The sequence below is a fragment of the Orycteropus afer genome, unplaced genomic scaffold, assembly GCF_000298275.1.
Source record: "Orycteropus afer afer isolate SDZICR_OR568_19922 unplaced genomic scaffold, OryAfe1.0 scaffold00038, whole genome shotgun sequence".
Lineage (NCBI taxonomy): Eukaryota > Metazoa > Chordata > Mammalia > Tubulidentata > Orycteropodidae > Orycteropus > Orycteropus afer.
Genome location: NW_006921625.1, coordinates 9,080,710 through 9,099,360, shown reverse-complemented (window position 1 = coordinate 9,099,360; position 18,651 = coordinate 9,080,710). Strand labels below are relative to the sequence as shown.

General features: G+C 48.9%; 1 protein-coding gene across 1 annotated transcript in view; it reads right to left on the bottom strand.

Annotated features, from left to right (window-relative positions):
• CHST15 (carbohydrate sulfotransferase 15) overlaps nucleotides 1-18,651 on the bottom strand; it is a 38,975-nt gene that overhangs the window by 14,327 nt on the left and 5,997 nt on the right. Inside the window, exon 4 of the mRNA XM_007936809.1 lies at nucleotides 13,722-13,878. Coding sequence (XP_007935000.1) covers nucleotides 13,722-13,878 — 157 coding nt within the window. The remainder of the gene's footprint in view (nucleotides 1-13,721; nucleotides 13,879-18,651) is intronic.

Sequence of the window (18,651 nt, the reverse complement as noted above, 5' to 3'; positions counted from 1 at the left end):
GAGAAACCACCACCTCCTCTCTCTCTCAAACCACCAGCACAGATGGGTGTCACATTTGGCCAGGGTTGTTTCCAATGGCAATTCCAAATATAAGCCCAGACGCGTTCCAGGCCTTCTGTGCTGGGGTTTGTCAGTCTGCGGTACGTGCCCAGGATGGCGGGCCAGTGCTCACAGAGAGCCTGCCTGGCTACCTTTCCCCTGCAGTGCAGGGGTCCCGGGTGGTGACCCTGCCAGGAGGAGGAATGGGGTTGTATGTGGAGCCTCAGAAAATGACTGCATCTCTCCGCACAAGGACAAAGGAGTGTCCAGCAGTGAGCCTGAAGGCCCTGTGACAGAATTCAGATGGTGACGCTGATGGGCTGAACCGTGACGTGTCCAAGTCCTGACCTCCTGTTCCTGTGTGTGTGACTCTGTTTTGAAATAGGCTGTCTGCAGATGCCGTCGAGTTCAGATGCGGTCCCATTGGACTCACTGTTAGGTACCATCGAGTCCAGTCCAATCCGTAGGGGTTTCTAGGTTGTACTCTTTACAGGGGCAGCTCACCAGGTCTTTCTCCCACGTGGATTCACACCACCAAGGTCTTGGTTGGCAGCTGAGCATTTAAGCACTGCGCCACCAGGGCTCCATATGCCCAAGTCCTGGCTTCCAATACCTGTGCATGACTGGATTTGTAAACATGGCCTCTGCAGATTCCAAGTTATGGTGAGGTTATACAGGATGAGGGTGGGCCCTGAACCCAGTGACTGTCCTCATAAGGAGATAGACACAGAGAAGCCAGCGTGGGAGACAGAGGCAGAGACAGGAGTGACGCAGCTCCATACGAGCCAAGGAACGCCAAGGGTGGCAACAACCACAGACGTCAGACGGACAGAAGATCCTTCCCTAGAGCCGTCAGAGGGAGTACGGCCCTACTGACACCCTGACTTCAGGCTCTGGTCTCTAGAACCGTGACAACGAATTTCTGTTGTTTTAAGCCAGTTTGTGGCACTTGTTCAGCAGCCCTGGGAAACTCCCCCTGTTACCCTAAGGCCCCTAGAACCAGTTTCACCCACTTACTCGATGACCTTGATAGGGTGCTGCTCCAAGCCAGGTGCCACGTGAGAAGGTTGGATTAAGGATCACTATGGAAAGCGTGAGCAGCTACCGAAAGGCCCTCACCATTAGCATGGTGCAAACGTTAACCTGCTCCCCTGGTAACCAAAATGTTGGTGACTCACACCCACCCAAGGGTCCCAGGAGAAAGACTCTTCTGAGATACCAGTCCTTGCAAACCCTGTGGAGACAGCTCCACTCTGACACACGTGAGTCAGCACAGGTTACAGTCAACTCGACGGCAGCTGGTTTCCACTCTGGGCCAGGCTCTGCGGGAGTGCCCTGCAGGTTGGTCTCCTATCACCGTCTCCACTTCCATCTGGGGTTGACACTTGTGTACACTCGGGGCTGACCGTCCCCAGGCCTTGTGCAAATCTGTGCCCAGGTTCTCATTTCGTCTCCACAGCCACCTGATGACATACACACTGGCCGCTACCACCTCATCCTCAACTGACCTCTAGAGACGTTAAGGAGCTTGGCCAAGGTCGCATGGCTAAGGAAGCCTCAGGGCTGGGGACCTAACAACCCATGTCTGCCTGACCTCAAACTCCACTGACTGAACAGGATGTGGCCCCGACCTCACAAGTTAGAGGAAACAAACCAATGACCGAAATCAACGAGCAGAGTTGGGTGCTAACACTTTGGGCTGGGTTTTTCTTTTTCTTGTATGTATTTTAGTGTTTTAGGTGCAGTGTGATTAGGAACAAAAAGTCAATTCTGTTAAGGGATTAGTTAATCGGTTACAGGAGACTGATAAACAGGGACAGTGTGCTATACAACAGCTAAGGCATTTGACTGCTAACCAGCAGGCTGACGGTTCAAACCCACTAGCCACTCCTCCAAAGGAAGACTGGACAATCTACTTCCATAGAGATACTCCCTCAGAACCCAGGAAGGGTCACTATGAGTTGGGATCAACTCTATGGCAGTGAGTCTTTTTTTAAACACACATTCCAGATAAACATGAGTGGCTTGATGGTCATGGTCATGGACCAGCATGTTAGGCGTAAACAACAAGGAGAGATTCCGCGTCTCTAATAAAGCCAGCACACACTGCATCGGCCGGTGGTGGCTTGTTGGCAGAATTCACGCCTTCCGTGTGGGAGACCCAGGTTCCAGATCCCGGAATGCACCGCATGTAAAACCACCACCATGTATCCGTGGATCACGTGCTACTCTGATGCTGAAGAGGTTTCAGCGGTGCTTCCAGCTTCTTCTTCTTCTGACTAGGAAGAAAGACCTGGCAATCTACTTCTGAAGACAGGCGGTGGGAACTCGATGGCTCTCGACAGCCCAACCTGCAACTGACCCCGGGATGGCACAGGTCAGGCAGCGTGGCCTTCTGTTGGGGTTGGGGTCACCGTGCATCAGAGGCCGTTCAACAGCAGTAACACACCAACCCCCCACTGTGTCATGGATCACTCGGACAAGCTGATCTCTACTGGTTATTGCAGTCGCTCATTCGTTTCAAGTTTTAGCTCTTAAATAATGGTTTCCTTTGTCTTTCCATGTGTTTCGGCTCAAACGTCACCAGTTCAGCAAGAATGCTCCCTGTATTTTCTGATTCTCTCCTTCTTTTGTGTTATTTTTGCTGCTAAAACCATAAAAAGCCTAACTCACTGCTGTCGAGTCAGATCTGACTCATAGTGACCCCTCTTTGGGTTTCTAAGGTGGTATCACTATGGAAGTAGATTGCCCAATCTTCCTTCTGAGGAGTGGCTGGTGGGTTTGAACCGCCAGCCTTCTGGCTGCCAGCAGTCAAATGCCTTAGGCACTATACCACCAAAGCTCCTATTTTTGTTACTATCATTTTTAAATTCAGATAATTCACATGACATAAAATTTATCATTTAAGGTGTCCAATTCAGTGTTTTATAGCAAATTCACAAAGTCGTGCAAACATCACCACTATCTAGTTGCTCTGTTAAGTTTTTTACACGTCAGTTCCCAGAGGGACTCACATCAGATGTCACCAAGGTCACTAAGCTCAAAACGCACAAGCTTCAGACTCAGGAGTTTTCCAAAGAGCCAAGCTTCAAGGAAGGCTCTGAGGCTGACGCTGACGTGTGGCCGGGAGCAGCTGGCCGCTCGGGGCTGGCCCCGCCTTCCCTAGGCTCCAGGGGCTCAGTGGCCCACATATGAGCAGTCCTATCTCCTCAGGCAGGAGCCCCCAAGGAGTGGGGCATGGGTGTGTCCTCCATCTCCCCTCCTCATGCCATGTCACCATCTGGGCCACACGGAGGGAGGGTCTTCTTAAAGTTGGTCACCAAAGAAAGTCCAAGCTGCTGGCCTCATTAGTCTCCATCTGCTGGCCTCCCGATTCAAATCACTAGTAGTAATCAATAGCTGCCCAACCTCTCATACAGTGTCATCAATAATGATTACGTGTATTTTTCCTCTAAGGAAAAAAGGCCATTAACTGTTGCTGAGAAGCAGGTCCTTCTGTCACACTGAATCACAGCCATGGACTTCCCATCAGGAGGAAGCAGAAAGCAGGTGTGGCCACCAGCAGCCCGGAGGAGGCATCTGGGTCATTTGCAGCCGTAGCATCAGCGAAGCTCATTATCTGCCAGATGGAACATCCACGTTTGGACCTCAAAATGTCCAAATGGTGCAGAGCTTGTCCACCTTTTTCCTGTGGATGGGGACATCGGGCGGGGTCTTCTCTTGCTCATTAGGTCCTTCAGCACAAGGCCTGTTCTGGGTCCACCTCTGTTTCTTCCAGAGCATCCAACCACAGTCCTCAGGGAACGTTTGTGGAAACTGAAGCCAGTGCCTCTTGCAAGAACACCATGCATCTCTCATGTCTGCAAGTCAGTCACAGCTCACAGGGCACTGTGACATGATGAGCCAGTGATTCTGACATCAAGCAACTCCATAGGTGAGAATGCCCAGGTGCACAGAGTGTTGGCCCAGGTTACAGGCAGCATCAAGGCCAGGCTGGGATCCAGGGTGCAGGACCGTCACTGAAGACAGTTGGCACTGCACACCAAGTGTGATGACCTGTGCCCAAATGATACACCGAAGTCCTGACCTGTGAATGTGACCTTGTTTGGATACAGGGTCTTTCAAAATGTTATCAATTAACATGAGGTCATACTCTAGTGGGATGGGTCCAAACCCAATCTGAGTGGTGTCTTTATAAAAAGAAGAGAAAGGCACAGGCCTGGATACAGAGGGAAGACAGCCACGGGCAGACGGAGCAGAGAGTGGAGGACACTGCAAGCCAAGGACCGCTGGAGAGATGAGAGGATCTTCCCCCCATCCCGTCTTTAGAGAACACAAAATTGAACTTCTGGCCTCCAGAACTGCAAGGCAATACATACCTGTCACTGTAAGCCACCCTCTTGGTGGTACTTGTCACTGGGACCCCAGACATCAGGGCCGGTTGTACATGTTACGTACTGTCCGGTGCCTTTCCCCACCCCTCCAGCACAGCTGACCTCTCTGATAGGTCCCAGCGCCCCAGGAGGCACAGTCTTGGTGCTCCACCTGGCTGGCTCCCCATGGCTGGCCTGGAGTCAATGCCAAGTCCCTCTGCGATCCTGGCTTGGTCAGCACAATCTCTCTTTTCACCTAGCGGCTCCTCCCCCTGAGAATCGCCCTTTCCAGAAAATCCGGGTGGGGACACCCAGGCCTGCCCATGGCTTTATAAACACTTCCCAGAGAAACAGTGTCAGACACACCGGAGTCCTTAGCAGGACGCCTCTCCTCCCACCAGTAACTAGATGGGCCCTTCCCCAGCGGCTACCCCTAAACAGCCTTCAGAGAGCACCCAGCAGAGGCCTCGGCTGTCCTTGGACCGGCACTGCAGGTCTTCCTAGCTGCCCGCCGCAGGGCTCCACGGTCCAGCTCTATTAAAGTGACCTCCCACCACTCTTATCACCTATAGAAAGGTGTATCAGGGACACCCAAATAAACAGCTTCACCAGGAAACGAATCACCAGGAAACGAACAGGCAGCTTCAAGACACTCCACTGCCATCCTCCTCCAGAGGACGAGGTGCAGTTCTTAATGCTCCAGAGAGAAAGAGGAAGAGGGCGGCTGGCGTGAAGAAAGAGCACGAGACCGTCAGTGCCCGTCATCACCTCTGTGTTCCAGTGGCCTCCTCCCATCCCAGCCCACCCCCACTCCATCTCTGCCCACGGTTTCCTTTTGAGATCAACAGACATTAGCACTAATCCATCTGTGCTGGGGAACTGCCTGCTTCTAGGACTTGTGCAAGTGTGTAAAAGGGAAAGTGTCGTGTGACTGTTCCAGCACCAGGCTCCCCTCTTCTACCTGGGAACATGGATCTGTGGGATTAACCAGGGGCTTCCACGGGCTGCAGAAGTTGTGCTGTCTGGAGAAGGAGTCCCAGCACAGGAGAGACTCCCGCTCAAGTCAAAGGCATGCAGTAACTCCAAAGGGCCAGCTCAGTTCTGCTCCCTCCAGCCTGTGTCTGTGTGTCTGTGCTGGTTATTACCATGGGGCTCCATCTTGTTCTCTGTCAGGGACAAGGGTGAATGAAAGCTCAGGTGGGCCCAGGCTTAGGTGTTTGCAAAATCTGGGGTTCTTACTTCTCACAGACTCTGCAAAACTGGGGAGTCATCAGCTGATGGCTCATAGTCCAGACCCAGGCTGAAAAGACCTACCCAAAGGCACGCCCTTCCCAGAGCACCTCACAACTAAAGATAGTCAGTGGAAGAAGCCTCAATCAGGGTCCACTCTGAAGGGTCACCCCAGCTCACTGCTCTCCATGGGGTGGGCAGAGACCTCACAGTCCAGCACTCCCCTGCCTGCTTGTCCCCCTCGTCCTTCACAAGATTATACCCATCAACACTCCCCATAATATCAGCCTAGGTATTGGATGACAGGGGAGCAAACCCCACTGTGGTCACTTCTAACCATGTGACATCAGATAGGAGACTTACCTCACTGAGCCTCCCCTGTCTACTAGCCATCACAACCCTTGCACTATGTGGAAAGCACCAATGGGGCAATGGGAAGGGCAAAGAGCCAGGCCTGTAAGTGCTCCATAAATGGGAGGTCATTTCACACAGCCTGGTCTGGCCCCTCGGTGACCCGTAACCTCCATGAAGGCACAGGCAGGATGGGGTTTGTTCTCTAACGTCAGTTCTGCATCCAACACATCAGAGGTGCTGCAGTAGTACTGGGGGAGTGAATGAGCAGTGAATGAATTTGGTTAGGACCGGTGGCTGCAAAGAAGACCTGCAAATACCAGCTAGTCTTCGGTAATATTTCCGCTTGCCCAGTGCTATCTATGAGGTCTTTTAATTCTCAAATAAGGACCTCTGGTGGCATAATGCCTAAGGCATTTGACTGCTGACCAGAAGGCTGGCAGTTCAAACCCACTAGCCACTCCTTGGAAGGCAGGCTTGGCAATCTACTTCTGTAAAGATACCACCTTGGAAACCCAAGGAGGGGTCACTATGAGTTGGAATTGATTCGGTGGTAGTAAGCTTGGTTTGTTTTTGTTTTTTTTTGGTGGCACAGTGCCTAAAGCATTTGACTGCTAACCAGAAGGTTGGTGGTTCAAACCCACCAGCCACTCCCTGGAAGGAAGACTGGGCAATCTGCTTCCATAAAGATTTACCACCTCAGAAATCCAATGGGGGTCATTATGAGTTGGAACTGACTCAATGGCAATGGATTTGGCTTTGTTTAATTCTCAAAGCCCTACAAGCAGGTCCATTTCTCCCTACTTCATGGAAGAGGAAATGAGGCCTGATGTCACAGAGCTGAGTGGCAGAGGTAGGGTCTGAAAGCAATCCTTCTGCGCCTCTAGGCTGTGTCCCTGTCACCTCAACAAGGTAGCCCCCCCACCACCACACACCCCAACACACACTCTCCTGCCAGAAGAAAATCAATGAGACTGGGCTTCCCATCTGAACTATTAGGCCGATTGTTGCTGTGTGCAAATGACCAACCATGTAAACGGATGTGTTTCATTAGCAGCCTCATTCTGGCCATGGTTATAGTCATGATAGATGCATTATTTAACCAGTCCTGTGAGTTGTTTAAACAAATCCGTTTGCATGAGCAGAGTAACAGAACTACAACTTGGGTTCCAAGGCTCAAGGGGTTAGGTCAAAATGTCACTCTAATTCTTCACGGCACCCAGTTCTCCTTCCCCCCGGCTCATCATTATAAAACATGGAATCGAACAGTTCCCCATGGTGAGTGTTGCCATGTACGGCAGACAACTCACAGAATCAAACCACAACACAGGCACCAGAGTCCCTGATGCTGTGTGCGAGCCCACTCCAACATCCCTGAGTGAGAGAGGGGCATCACTGAGTTGGAGGGGTCGGCCCCTGCCAGCCATTTCGTCACTTAATGGGGGCTGCAACTGCCCCTGAATTAAGAGGCAGACTACTGAGCAGCTCACAAATGAAGAGGCGGGAGGCTAATGGGTGAAGCCTTTGGAAAGGGTCATCTTCTCCACTTAAGAATCAGATTAAACGAAGAAAAACTCTCTTGTAATTGGCAGCTTCTTTGTCATTAACTGGGCCAATTTAGCATAGACATCCTTTCCTTCAGTATTAAATTATTACAATCTCCAGTACAGAGAAACTCAAAGCAGGAATTCTTGGCTGGGCCCCTCTGGGCCACAGCAACCATCCTGGCCCACCTGCTGTTACTCTTGTGTTGTCCTCCAGTGGGAAAAACAAATGAACCGATTGTTTGCATACTTCTCTGAACACTTAAATGTGACTGGAACGGCTTTGCTCATAATTCCAATGGAGCAGTCGTGGTTCGCTGGTAGAATTCTTGCTTTTCACACGGGGTGCCCAGGTTAGATTCCCGGCAATGCACCTCATGTTTTCGTGATGCTGACCAGGTTTCAGCGGAGCTTCCAGACTAAGACAGACTAGGAATAGAGGCCTGGTGACCTACTTCTGAAAGTCAGTCAGTGACAAACCTGTGGATCTCAATGGTCTGATCCCACTGAGCCTGGGGTGGCTGTGAGTCAGGGGTCGACCCCACAGCCTAAACACAATTCCAACATTTCCAAACTCTCTATGCTTGATCAGTTATGGAAATCAAGGTTAAATGTGAATCTAGAACTAGAAATAACAAGTTGTTGGTTTGTTTGATTTTCCTTTCTAGGCAAAATTGTGAAAGGAAGACTTTGACCCCATCCCGCTGGCAGTGAGTAGCTGGGGAATCTCTCACTTGCAGAAATTCACAGATGACTGACACAGGCAACTGGCCCAGGATCCAGTTGTACTAATGGGAACTTGGGTTTGGAGTGTTTGTTTCTTCAAGAGGGACCTGAACACATAAGATCTGTCATCTTATCTGTCTGGGATGGAGAATGGGCCAGTCGTTTCGGACAGGCCACGAGTCATGAGTTTTAAAAAAGGAGAAATTCCTATTGTTAGAAATTTTTACACATGTTTCAAAAGCAATGAAGCAGCTGCTGCTGTCAGTAACACACCCAGAAAATATGCACAGAAAACGCATGCCCCACTGTGTATGTGGAGGCCAGCTGCTGGCAACAGAGTTGTGCTGGACGTTCCTCATCTCCCGGCTCAGGGCAAGGCCCCATTTCTGGGATGGCCTAGGAGGGGCTCACAGAGAACAGGTGTGGGAGGTAACTTCTAAGACGGCCCCAGTGACCCCTCTTCCTGGTACATGTGCTTTGTAATCCCCTCCCCTTGAGCGTGAGCTGGACCTGGTGATTTGTTTACAATCAATGGAATACAGCAAAAGTGATACGACATCACTTCAGACATGCTGACAGACTCTCTCTCTCTGGGGCTGATGAAGCAAGCTGCCATGTTGGAGAGGCCCACATGGCAAGGGACTGAGGGCAGCCTCCACCCAACAGCCCATGAGGGACCCCATTCTGCCAACCACCAGTGAGTGTGGAGTGGATCTTCCCTTCAGATCTTCAGATGCGACCACAACCCTGGCCGACACCTCAACTGCAGCCTCTGAAAGACCCTAAAGTGGAAGATCCTAATCTGCAAAAAAGTGTGTAATTTTCAACTGCTGTATTTGTGGTTATCTGTTATACAACAATCAATTATTGACACAGTAAGTGACCCCACGACTCGGCTGTTGTTGTCAGTGTTATCAAGTCTAGTATGGTTCATGGTGACGTGATGTGTAACAGAACGAAACACAGTCAGCCCTGTGTCTTCCTTGCACTCACAGGCATGTTTGGGTCCATCGTTGCAGCCACTGTGCCAATCCGTCACACCCAGGGTCTCCCATCCCTCAATGACATTCTGCTTCACTGCACACCATGTCTTCTCCAGCGACTGATCCCTCCTGATGCTGAATCCAAACCAAGCGAGTTGGACAATGTTCTCTGTAACCAGAGGGTTCCCACTGGCTAATTTTCACAAGATCACAGGCTTTTCTTCCTAGTCTATCTTGAACCCATAAAAACTTACTGTCATTGAATCGATTCCAACTCATAGCAACCCTATAAGAAGAGCAGAACTGCGCCATAGGGTTTCCAAGGCCGTCAATCTTTACGGAAGCAGACTGCCTCATCTTTCTACCATGGAGTAGCTGGTGGGTTCAGTTAGGTTAGCAGTCTAATGCTTTACCCTCTGCACCACCAGAGCTCCTAGTCTATCTTAATCTGGAAGATCCATTGAAACCTGTCCACTATGGGTGATCCTGCTGGTACCTGAAATACCAGTGGTGTAGTTTCCAGCACCATAGCAACACACAGTGCCCCACAGCGTGCCAAGCTGACAGACAAGATGACTGTGTTGGCTTCCTGATACGTGATCTGAGTGGCAGCCTGCCTTCCTCCTCCTCAGCACCATCAGATATGGAACAACGTGGTCAGTGTCTTGCTCCCTTGACAAAGCGTGAGCTCCTAGAGGGCAGACATGGGGTTGCCTACCTCATTCCCAATGGTGCGTTTGCTCAGCACCCAGCCCTGTGTCTGGCACCTGGTAGGGGCTCAACAGATTTAGAATCGATGAACAACTTCTGCCGAGTTGAGGACCAGCAAGACAAGAACCCTCCACTTTCAGGTCCCAGGACAAACAGAGCATTTGTCCTGACAAAAAGAAAAGCAAACTCTTGGTGACCCCCTTGGGATATCATGTCATGAAGCAAGAGTCTCTACAAGATGGCAGCCTGGGCTGGGATGCCACCTCTGGCTCAGCCATCTGAACGTGGCCAATCCAGCTGCCCTCCCTGCTCAACGGCCCCTTTACACGTCCTCAGACCGGGAAGACTCCAGGAAGAAAGACACATTTCGGGAACCTGGCTCCGCTCCTCAGCCACAGAGCACATGTTCTTGCCCTTCTCTCTGCTCAGAGCAGTCCCTCCTCTTGGCCCATTGTCCTTGTTTGCCTGACAAACTTGGCTCATCCTGAACTTGTGGCCTGCACTGGCTGCTCCGGGACAGCCTTCCTGGGCCTCCCGCCCGAGCTCACTGTCTCCTCTGCACCCCTCTGTCCTTAGCACCCCTTCTCTACTCTCATGTGGCCCTTGCTGGAATCTGTAGGACCAAAACAAATCACTATCACACATGTCTCCCCATAACAAAGGCATGTGGGTGCACACCTCAAACAGTCGTTATGCTGAGTTCAGAGACAGACCAGCCCCTACTTCTCTGTTCACCTCTCTCCACGGGCCCTGTGGAGTGGAGGCCAGCCTGACCTTCCTCAGGATGAAGACTAGGGAGGTGTGACAGAAAGACATTCCTGAGAGAATGTTCTAGCCTTGTGAACTTCAGCTGAGTAGGGCTTAGGGGAGAGGCAAAGCAGCTGTGAAAACACCTCAGCGGGGGTGAGGGGACTTTCCTTCCGAGGCCGAAAGTTACATAATCATGTCCACTCGAGGGCACCACTGGTTTGTGTCAATTGTCCTCTCTCTGACACAGACCTGCAGCCCTGTGAGGAAAGGGCCAAGTCCCGGCCTCTGGGTGTGTAGGAACCACCAGGTAGGACGTGGGAGCTGCCCCAAGGCCGGGCCTTCCAGGAAGGAAGGATTCCTGAGGCTGGAAGACATACAGCAAGCGGAGCGTGGAACCATGCACGCTGAGGAGGCCAAGCCAGACGGCGTGGCCCCAAGAGCAAACACGTGTTCAAGCTGCTTTAATGGAGGCCGGGGCAGGGACTGAGGGAGGCAGTGACCCAGCTACACAGTGGCAGCCATTCTTAGGACTCCAAAAAGTGGTGTGCATAGAGATAAATCAGGGACAAGTGACAAGGGTCACCTTAAAGCATGCCATGTGGGGTCAACAGTGTTAAATGAAAGAAGCAAGACCTAAGACTGTATGTTCACACAATAGAATTCTCTGGTGCTTACTCTGTCTGTCTGTCTGTCTGTCTCTCTCTCTCTCTCTCACACACACACACACACACACCTCTAATCAATATATTTATCTGCATAGCAAAAACACCTGGAAAAAAATATTCCACAATACAAATAAGAAGTATTCTCTGAGTAGGAGAGCATGCGTGTTCTTTAAAAAGTCTGTTTCCTTTGTTGTTTTCCACTGTATTACTTAAATTTCCACAACAAACATGTACTATTTTTATAACTGGCAAGTATGTGAGGCCAGAGAGGCAGGTCATCCAAGGAAAGAAGGGGCCCAGGGGTTCAGCCCAAAGGAAGAAGACACCAAGGACTGGGCTGTCTGAGTATCAGGAGGGTCTTGAACACTTAGAAGAAACAACCAAGGTGTAGACGTTCCCAAAAGACAGACCCAGACTTGAAACAGGGAAGAACTGGAGGCCCTGGACTAGACGGGGCCCTGCATCTCTGACATGGTGGTATTCAGGGGCAAGGGTGGATGAAATGATTTTCCCAAGATTCCGCAGGCATCACCAGCGATTTTGGTAACATGAGTACTGGCCCCGCAGGCTACCTCTGCACAGGCCGTTCAATGCCCCACTGGCTGTCCATCATCCACACTGGACACGTCCAGATCTTTAAGACCAGGCAGCTTCCCCTCCACTGTCCTCCCTTTTGGTTTCTCAAGAAAAACTGGAGACTCACATGCAGAGCTGACAAGGATCCAAAGCTGCTCATGAGGTGGCAGTCGCAGAATTCTAGGAGTTAAACCAGAGGAGAGTCCCCACCCCCACCCCCACACAGAGTGTTTTGCAAGTCCTGACGGTACCCAAACAGGCTTCCCATGTCCCCAGCTCAGATTCACCAGAGGCTGGAGGCTCAAGGGTCAGAATGGCTAAGAAACAATCCACAATTTGTATAAACACAGTGAGGATTGCCCAAAGAATAATATTTACAGAAGAAATAGCAGTAACATTGCAAGTTAAGTTTGTTTATTTAAAAAACAAAGAGAGGCAAAATCTTGTTCGTGAAGAGAAAAAAGATTGCTCTCCCAAGCTGCCTTTTCCCTACAACACGGATGAGCCTCGTAAACACGATGCTGAGTGAACTGAGTCGAGCACAAAGGGACAGACAGTGGACAGAGAAACCATCTTCATTCTCCTGGAACCCAGATTTCTGGCTCTCAGGGAAGCTGGGGTAACCCACACAGGGCATCACCCTTAGGTGTCCTTTTGAACCTCAAGCCTCAAAGAAACTGGTTCCTGCAAGTCACCTGAGTCAGACAGTGGTCCAGGTAACAGAATGGGACCATCTGCCTTGGACTTTGTGCTCTTGAAGAATGTGGTCATTTTGGGAAGCAGATGCCAAGGGTCAGACTGGAAGCCAAGTTTAGGGTCCATGGTAATTATTTTAACTGTATTTCAAGACACTGCTGCAGGAAAACACTTCCTGGCCACAGATTTATCGGTCCTGTCCCCACCCTTTGTTTTCCTTGGCAATAAGATCTGGTAAGGGTGTTGTGAGGTTCTCTCGTCTCCAAAACGTGTTTGTCTCTCCAGTTAAAATGTTTACCCAAGCTTCTAACCAAAACGTAGGTGGTTTAAACCTACCTGCGCTTTGCTGGAGAACAATGGGGCAGTCTGCTTCTGGAAAGATGGCAACATCCTTGGAAACCCTATGGGGTAGTTCTACTCTGTCCCATAGGGTTATTATGAGTCAGAATCAACTCAGTGGCAGTGAGTATATTCAATAAACCTCAATCAATTATTATTATTGACTTAATATGATTTTTATTTTAATAGAATGAATCCACTTACATGAAAGATCTAGAACAGGCAACTAACTGCATAGTTTGCAAGTGGTTACCAGGGGCCTAAGGGAAAGTGTTGTTGCTGAAGGGGCCCTGAGTTGCTGACAGCATGTCATATTTCTTATGGAAACAGCTACACCCCACAGAGAACATAGTCATAACATCATTGTATCACAGACTAGAATGTGGCGAATGTGCAGACACTTTTTTACATATATTTTACCACAATCAGTTTGTTTTAAATTGCCTTTTCCTTGGAGAAGAACCAAGCTGGGTCTGTAAGCAGTTACCCAACGATGCCTGACACAGTCATGCTCTATCAAGTTCATGAACATCTTACAGAGCAAGCTGAAAACCTCACCACTGTCTGAACAATGCACTCTATGTTTTATTGGGAAATTCTGGGAGGCGGAGGGGGTTTCCTTTGTTTTCATGCTTCTGCATTAAATAGGCTGGCTCAGTAGTAAATGTTAGGCCATGTGCTTTTGGGAAAAAAGAGTCAAAGAGAAAGCCTGTCTTTTCTTTTTGGGCCTGCACTCACCTCTCCACGGGGTCCCTGAGCATGACGATCAGTTTGGCATGGGGCTGGAAGGCATGGATAAAGTCCTGGATCAGAAAGGGCGGCTCGCCATCCGTGCTGTTTTCATAGAAGAAGGTCCAGGCATTGTTATCCCACATCGTGGATGCGCTGGCCTCCCCTGGAGACAGAAGCACCGCCCATGAGCCATTGCTGGGAAAGGGTTCCCGCCAAGTGCCCAGAGACAGCTTCCCATGAGTCACAGGGGCCACATCAGGCCTAGGCCCCCTCTTCTTAAATAGCCACAGTCCCAAGCCAGCCTTCCAAGGCTGGCAGGTGGACCCCAGAAAGAGGGGTTGACAACCCCAAAGACCTCTGTCTGGAAATGCCTTTCTGGCATCAGGCCTCTCATTTCACAACAGTGATCTTAGTCATGGCACACAGCTATGTGGCACTTGAAGGGTCCACCAAGAATGTACTAGGTGGTTTTCTTCAGAAGGCACCATGGGAGAAGGGCTGGGGAAGCAGACCTCATTAGGATTTTAGACAAAATCTACAACCACAACAGGAAGTCACAGGGCAGCTCTGAGACCAGATGAGAAGAAAGGGCTGAAGGCTCACAGGAACCCAGTCTGGATTCTGTACCCCACACCGTCACCCACCCATTGTCTCACACAACCGCCTGCCCCGCTGCCCCACACGGCCACCTCCGTATCACCTTATACCACCACCTTCTCACCTGTGACCTACCTATCACACCACACAGTGTCCACCTCGTCACCCTGCACACTGCTGGCACTCAGTCACTGCTGACTAGGAGGATAAGGACTTACTTCCGGCCCCTGTTTTATCATGAGCCACATGACTGACGGGTGAGAAACTCAACCACACCATCTAGGACAGGCGAAAGGCCGAGGCACAGCCAGTTTCAACAACACAGAACTGTCTCAGATGACTGCACCAACTCCCTGATTTTGGGGGGCGCTCTCTAAAGATGGAGAAAGAAAGGCAAATCCATTCATCAATTACACACTGCTTTCTCAACATTTCACACAGGACGATACGACATCTCAGAGGCCCTTATTCAGGGAAGATGTGAGCCAAAAGACGAAGTGTCTTTGATGAGTGCCAAGGGCGTGGCCATAGTGCAGGATGCTGACAGTGGCCTATCTATTCTGCGGGATGCAGACACACCCAGGTGAGCATTCGTTCCTATGCTGGGCTGCTAGTGTCAACCGATAATACCCTAGGCTACAGAACTCAGAGTCAATCAGAAGTCCTTTGAAAGTCTGACTCACAGTAAATAAGGAAGGTGAGACTCAAGTATCTGAAGTGAACCGACACACACTCTGCTGAACCCCAAAAGAGAAATGACTCTACAAGGAGAAGCATCTTTCAACCATCTGTCCATTCTGTCCACTTACCCATTCCCCCATCTATCCATCCATAAATCTATCTATCCAGTTTTTATTTGGTATCTGAGATATGCCGGGCACTGTGCTTGACATTGGGATATATGAGTGAAACAAGGTAGACAAGGTCCTTCTGTCCTTGAACCTCAGAGTCTAGGGGAAGGCAATGCAACACATTATCCCAGTACTGCTTGACGGTGCTGTCACCGGGCAGGCAGGGTGCCCTGGGAGCAGGGTCAGGGGTTGTTCACCATATCTGAAGCCCCGGCTCGGCAGGCCCTGGCCATTCAAGTCCAGAACCTCCTGTGTGACTCCCCTATTAGTACAGTCCACCGAGGATAGGCACTCTCTGACCCAGGGGCCCAAAGTGATTAAGAACCTCACACCTCTACCAAGCATCTAACCCAGAGAAAGCAGAAAACCAAGAAAAACCAAACTCACTGCCGTCGAGTTGTTTTCCAACTAAGAGTGTGGAACTAACCTGTCCAATCATCCCATTTTACAGATGCGCACACTGAATCCATGAACACAAAGACTGGTTTGTCACATAGCACAGACCTGTCTGGTGGCACATGCAGGGGCAGACCCCAGCTCTCCAGAGGCCTCTGAAACCTTGCTTAGCCCACCACAAGGCCACCATACAACTCACCAACTCTGCGTGAGGCAAATATGAACACAGTGATTTTCTTCTTTCTTCACTGTTTAAATCCATTGTTGTTGGGTACCTTGAAGTTGAGTTCAATTCGTAGTGACCCTACGTGAGAAAGCAGAACTATGCCATCGGGTTTCCCAGGCTGTAACCTTTATGAGAAATCCTTACGAAAACAGACTACATCTGCAGAAAGACATGATGGCAAAGCTCAATATCATCAGTCAGAACAGGCCACGGGCCAACTATGGAACAGACCGTCGATAGCTCGTGTGTAAGTTTAAGTTGAAGCTGAAGGAAATTAAAACAAGTCCACAAGAGCCAAAATATGAGCTTGAGTGTATCCCACCTGAATTTGGACACAATCTCAAGGATAGATTTGATGCATTGAACACAGTGACCAAAGAGCAGATGAGTTGTGGGAATAACACCAAGGCCATCACACATAAAGAAAGCAAAAGGTCATTAAAAAGACAGGAAAGGAAGAGAAGAGTAAAATGGATGTCAGAAGAGACTCTGAAACTTGCTCTTGAAAAGAGAGTAGCTAATGCAAATGGAAGAAATGATGAAGTAAGAGAACTGGACAGAAGATTTCAAAGGGTGGCTCGAGAAGACAAAGTAAATTATTCTAAGGAAATGTGCAAAGATTTGGAGTTGGAAAATCCAAGTGGAAGAATATGCTCGGCATTTCTCAAGTTGAAAGAACTAAAGAAAAAATTCAAGCCTCGAGTTGCGATATTGAAGGATTCTATGGGCATAATATTGAATGATGCAAGAAACATCAAAAGAAAATGGAAACAAGGGGCAAGGTTGTGATCACTGCTTAGTCACAGCCAGCTACCCAGAGTGACCGAGTAGTTGAACCTGCAGGCTTGGGACCATAGTCGCAGGGGACATCAAGCTCAATTGGCATAACATACTATACAAAACATTGTTCCACCTCCTACTTTGGCGAGTAGAGACTGGGATATTAAAAGCTAGAAAGCTGCCATCTAGATGCAATGATGGGTCTCTCCTCGCCAAGAAGAAAGAAGAAAACCAAAATTAATGGAAACAATCAGTCCTAGCGACTGGTACACCATCCGATCTGCAACTTATACAACTATGAGACCAGAAGAACTAGGTGGTGCCCGGCTACCACTGTCATCCACGTGGAAGGGATGTAGGAGATCCTGGATAGAGAGGGAGAACAATGTGGAACAAACTCAAAATCATTTGGAGGGAAAAAAATAAAAGGTGGGGACCCGGTTTACTGGTCCAATAGAGCCTGGTGGAACCACTGAGACTATGGCCCCGAGCTGCCCTTCAGGTCTGGAATTGAACCCACGCTTGTGGTTTCCAGCCAAACAAAGTACAGGCATGTGTACTTTGTCAAGTAGACACACGCCCTGGAGAGAACAATCATGGGAGAAGGAAGGGCTGCTTATGCACAGGGAGACAGCTCAGGGCGCAGGAGAGTATGGAGGGATGGACACTGGGAAGAGGTAACTATGGGGAGGAAGTGCGAGGGGAGCTGTTGCATTGTGGTAAACTGTGGTCAATGACATGAGACAAAGTATATGTAAACTGCTGTATGGAAAGTGAATTTGCTCTGTAAATCTTCACCCAAATCAAAAGAAAAAAATAAAAAAGAAAATGGAAGGAGTATACAGAATCCTGTACCAAGAAGAACTGGTCAATGTTCAACCATTTCAGGAGACGGTATATGATTGAGAACTGATGATATTGAAGGAATAAGTTCAACTTGCACTGAAGGAATTGGTGAAAAATAAGGCTCTAGGAATTGACAGAATACCCACTGAGATGTTTCAACAAATGGATGCAATGCTGAAGGTGCTCACTCTTTAAGGCCAAGAAATTTGGAGGACAGTTACCTGGCCAACCACTTGGAAAAGATACATATTTGTGCCCATTCCAAAGAAAGGTGATCCAACAGAATGTGGAAATTATTAAACTGCATATCATTAACATCATAAGCAAGTGAAATTTTGCTAAAGATAATCCAAAAACAGTTGCAGCAGTATATTGGAACTGCCAGAGTTCAAGCTAGATTCAGAAGAGGGTGTGGAGCAAGGGATATCATTGCTGATGTCAGATTGATCTCGGCTGAAAGCAAAGAATACCAGAAAGATGTTTGCCTGTGTTTTATTGACTATGCAAAGGCTTTCAACTGTGTGGATCATCATAAATTATGGATAACATCGTGAAGAATGGGAATTCCAGAACACTTAATTGTTTATGAGGAACCTGTGCATAGACCAAGAGTCAGTCTTTCAAAAAGAACAAGGGGATATTGCATGGTTTAAAAGCAAGAAAAATGTGTGCATCAGGGATTTATCCTTTCATCACACTTATTCAATCTTTATGCTGAGCAAATAATCTAAGAAGTTGGACTATATGAAGAAGAACAGGCATCAGGGTTGGAGGAAGATGGATTAATGACCCATGATATGCTGATGACACAACCTTGCTTGCTGAAAGTGAAGAAGACTTGAAGCACTTACTGATGAAGATCAAAGACCACAGCCTTCAGTATGGATTACATCTCAACAGAAAGAAAACTAAAATCTTCACAAGTGGGACCAATAAGCAACATTATGATAAATGGAAAAAGACTGAAGTTGGCAGGGATTTTATTTTACTTGGATCCACAATCAATGCCCATGGAAGCAGTCAAGAAATCAAAGGATGTATTTCATTGAGAAAATCTGTTGCAAAAGATTTCTTTAAAGTGTTTAAAAGCAAAGAGATCACTTTGAAGACTAAAGTGGGCCTGACCCAAGCCATTTCAGTATATTTCAAGTATTTTCAATAGCTTCATATGCATGTGAGAGCTGAGCAATGAATAAGGAATACCACAGAAGAACTGATAGATTTGAACTGTGATACTGGC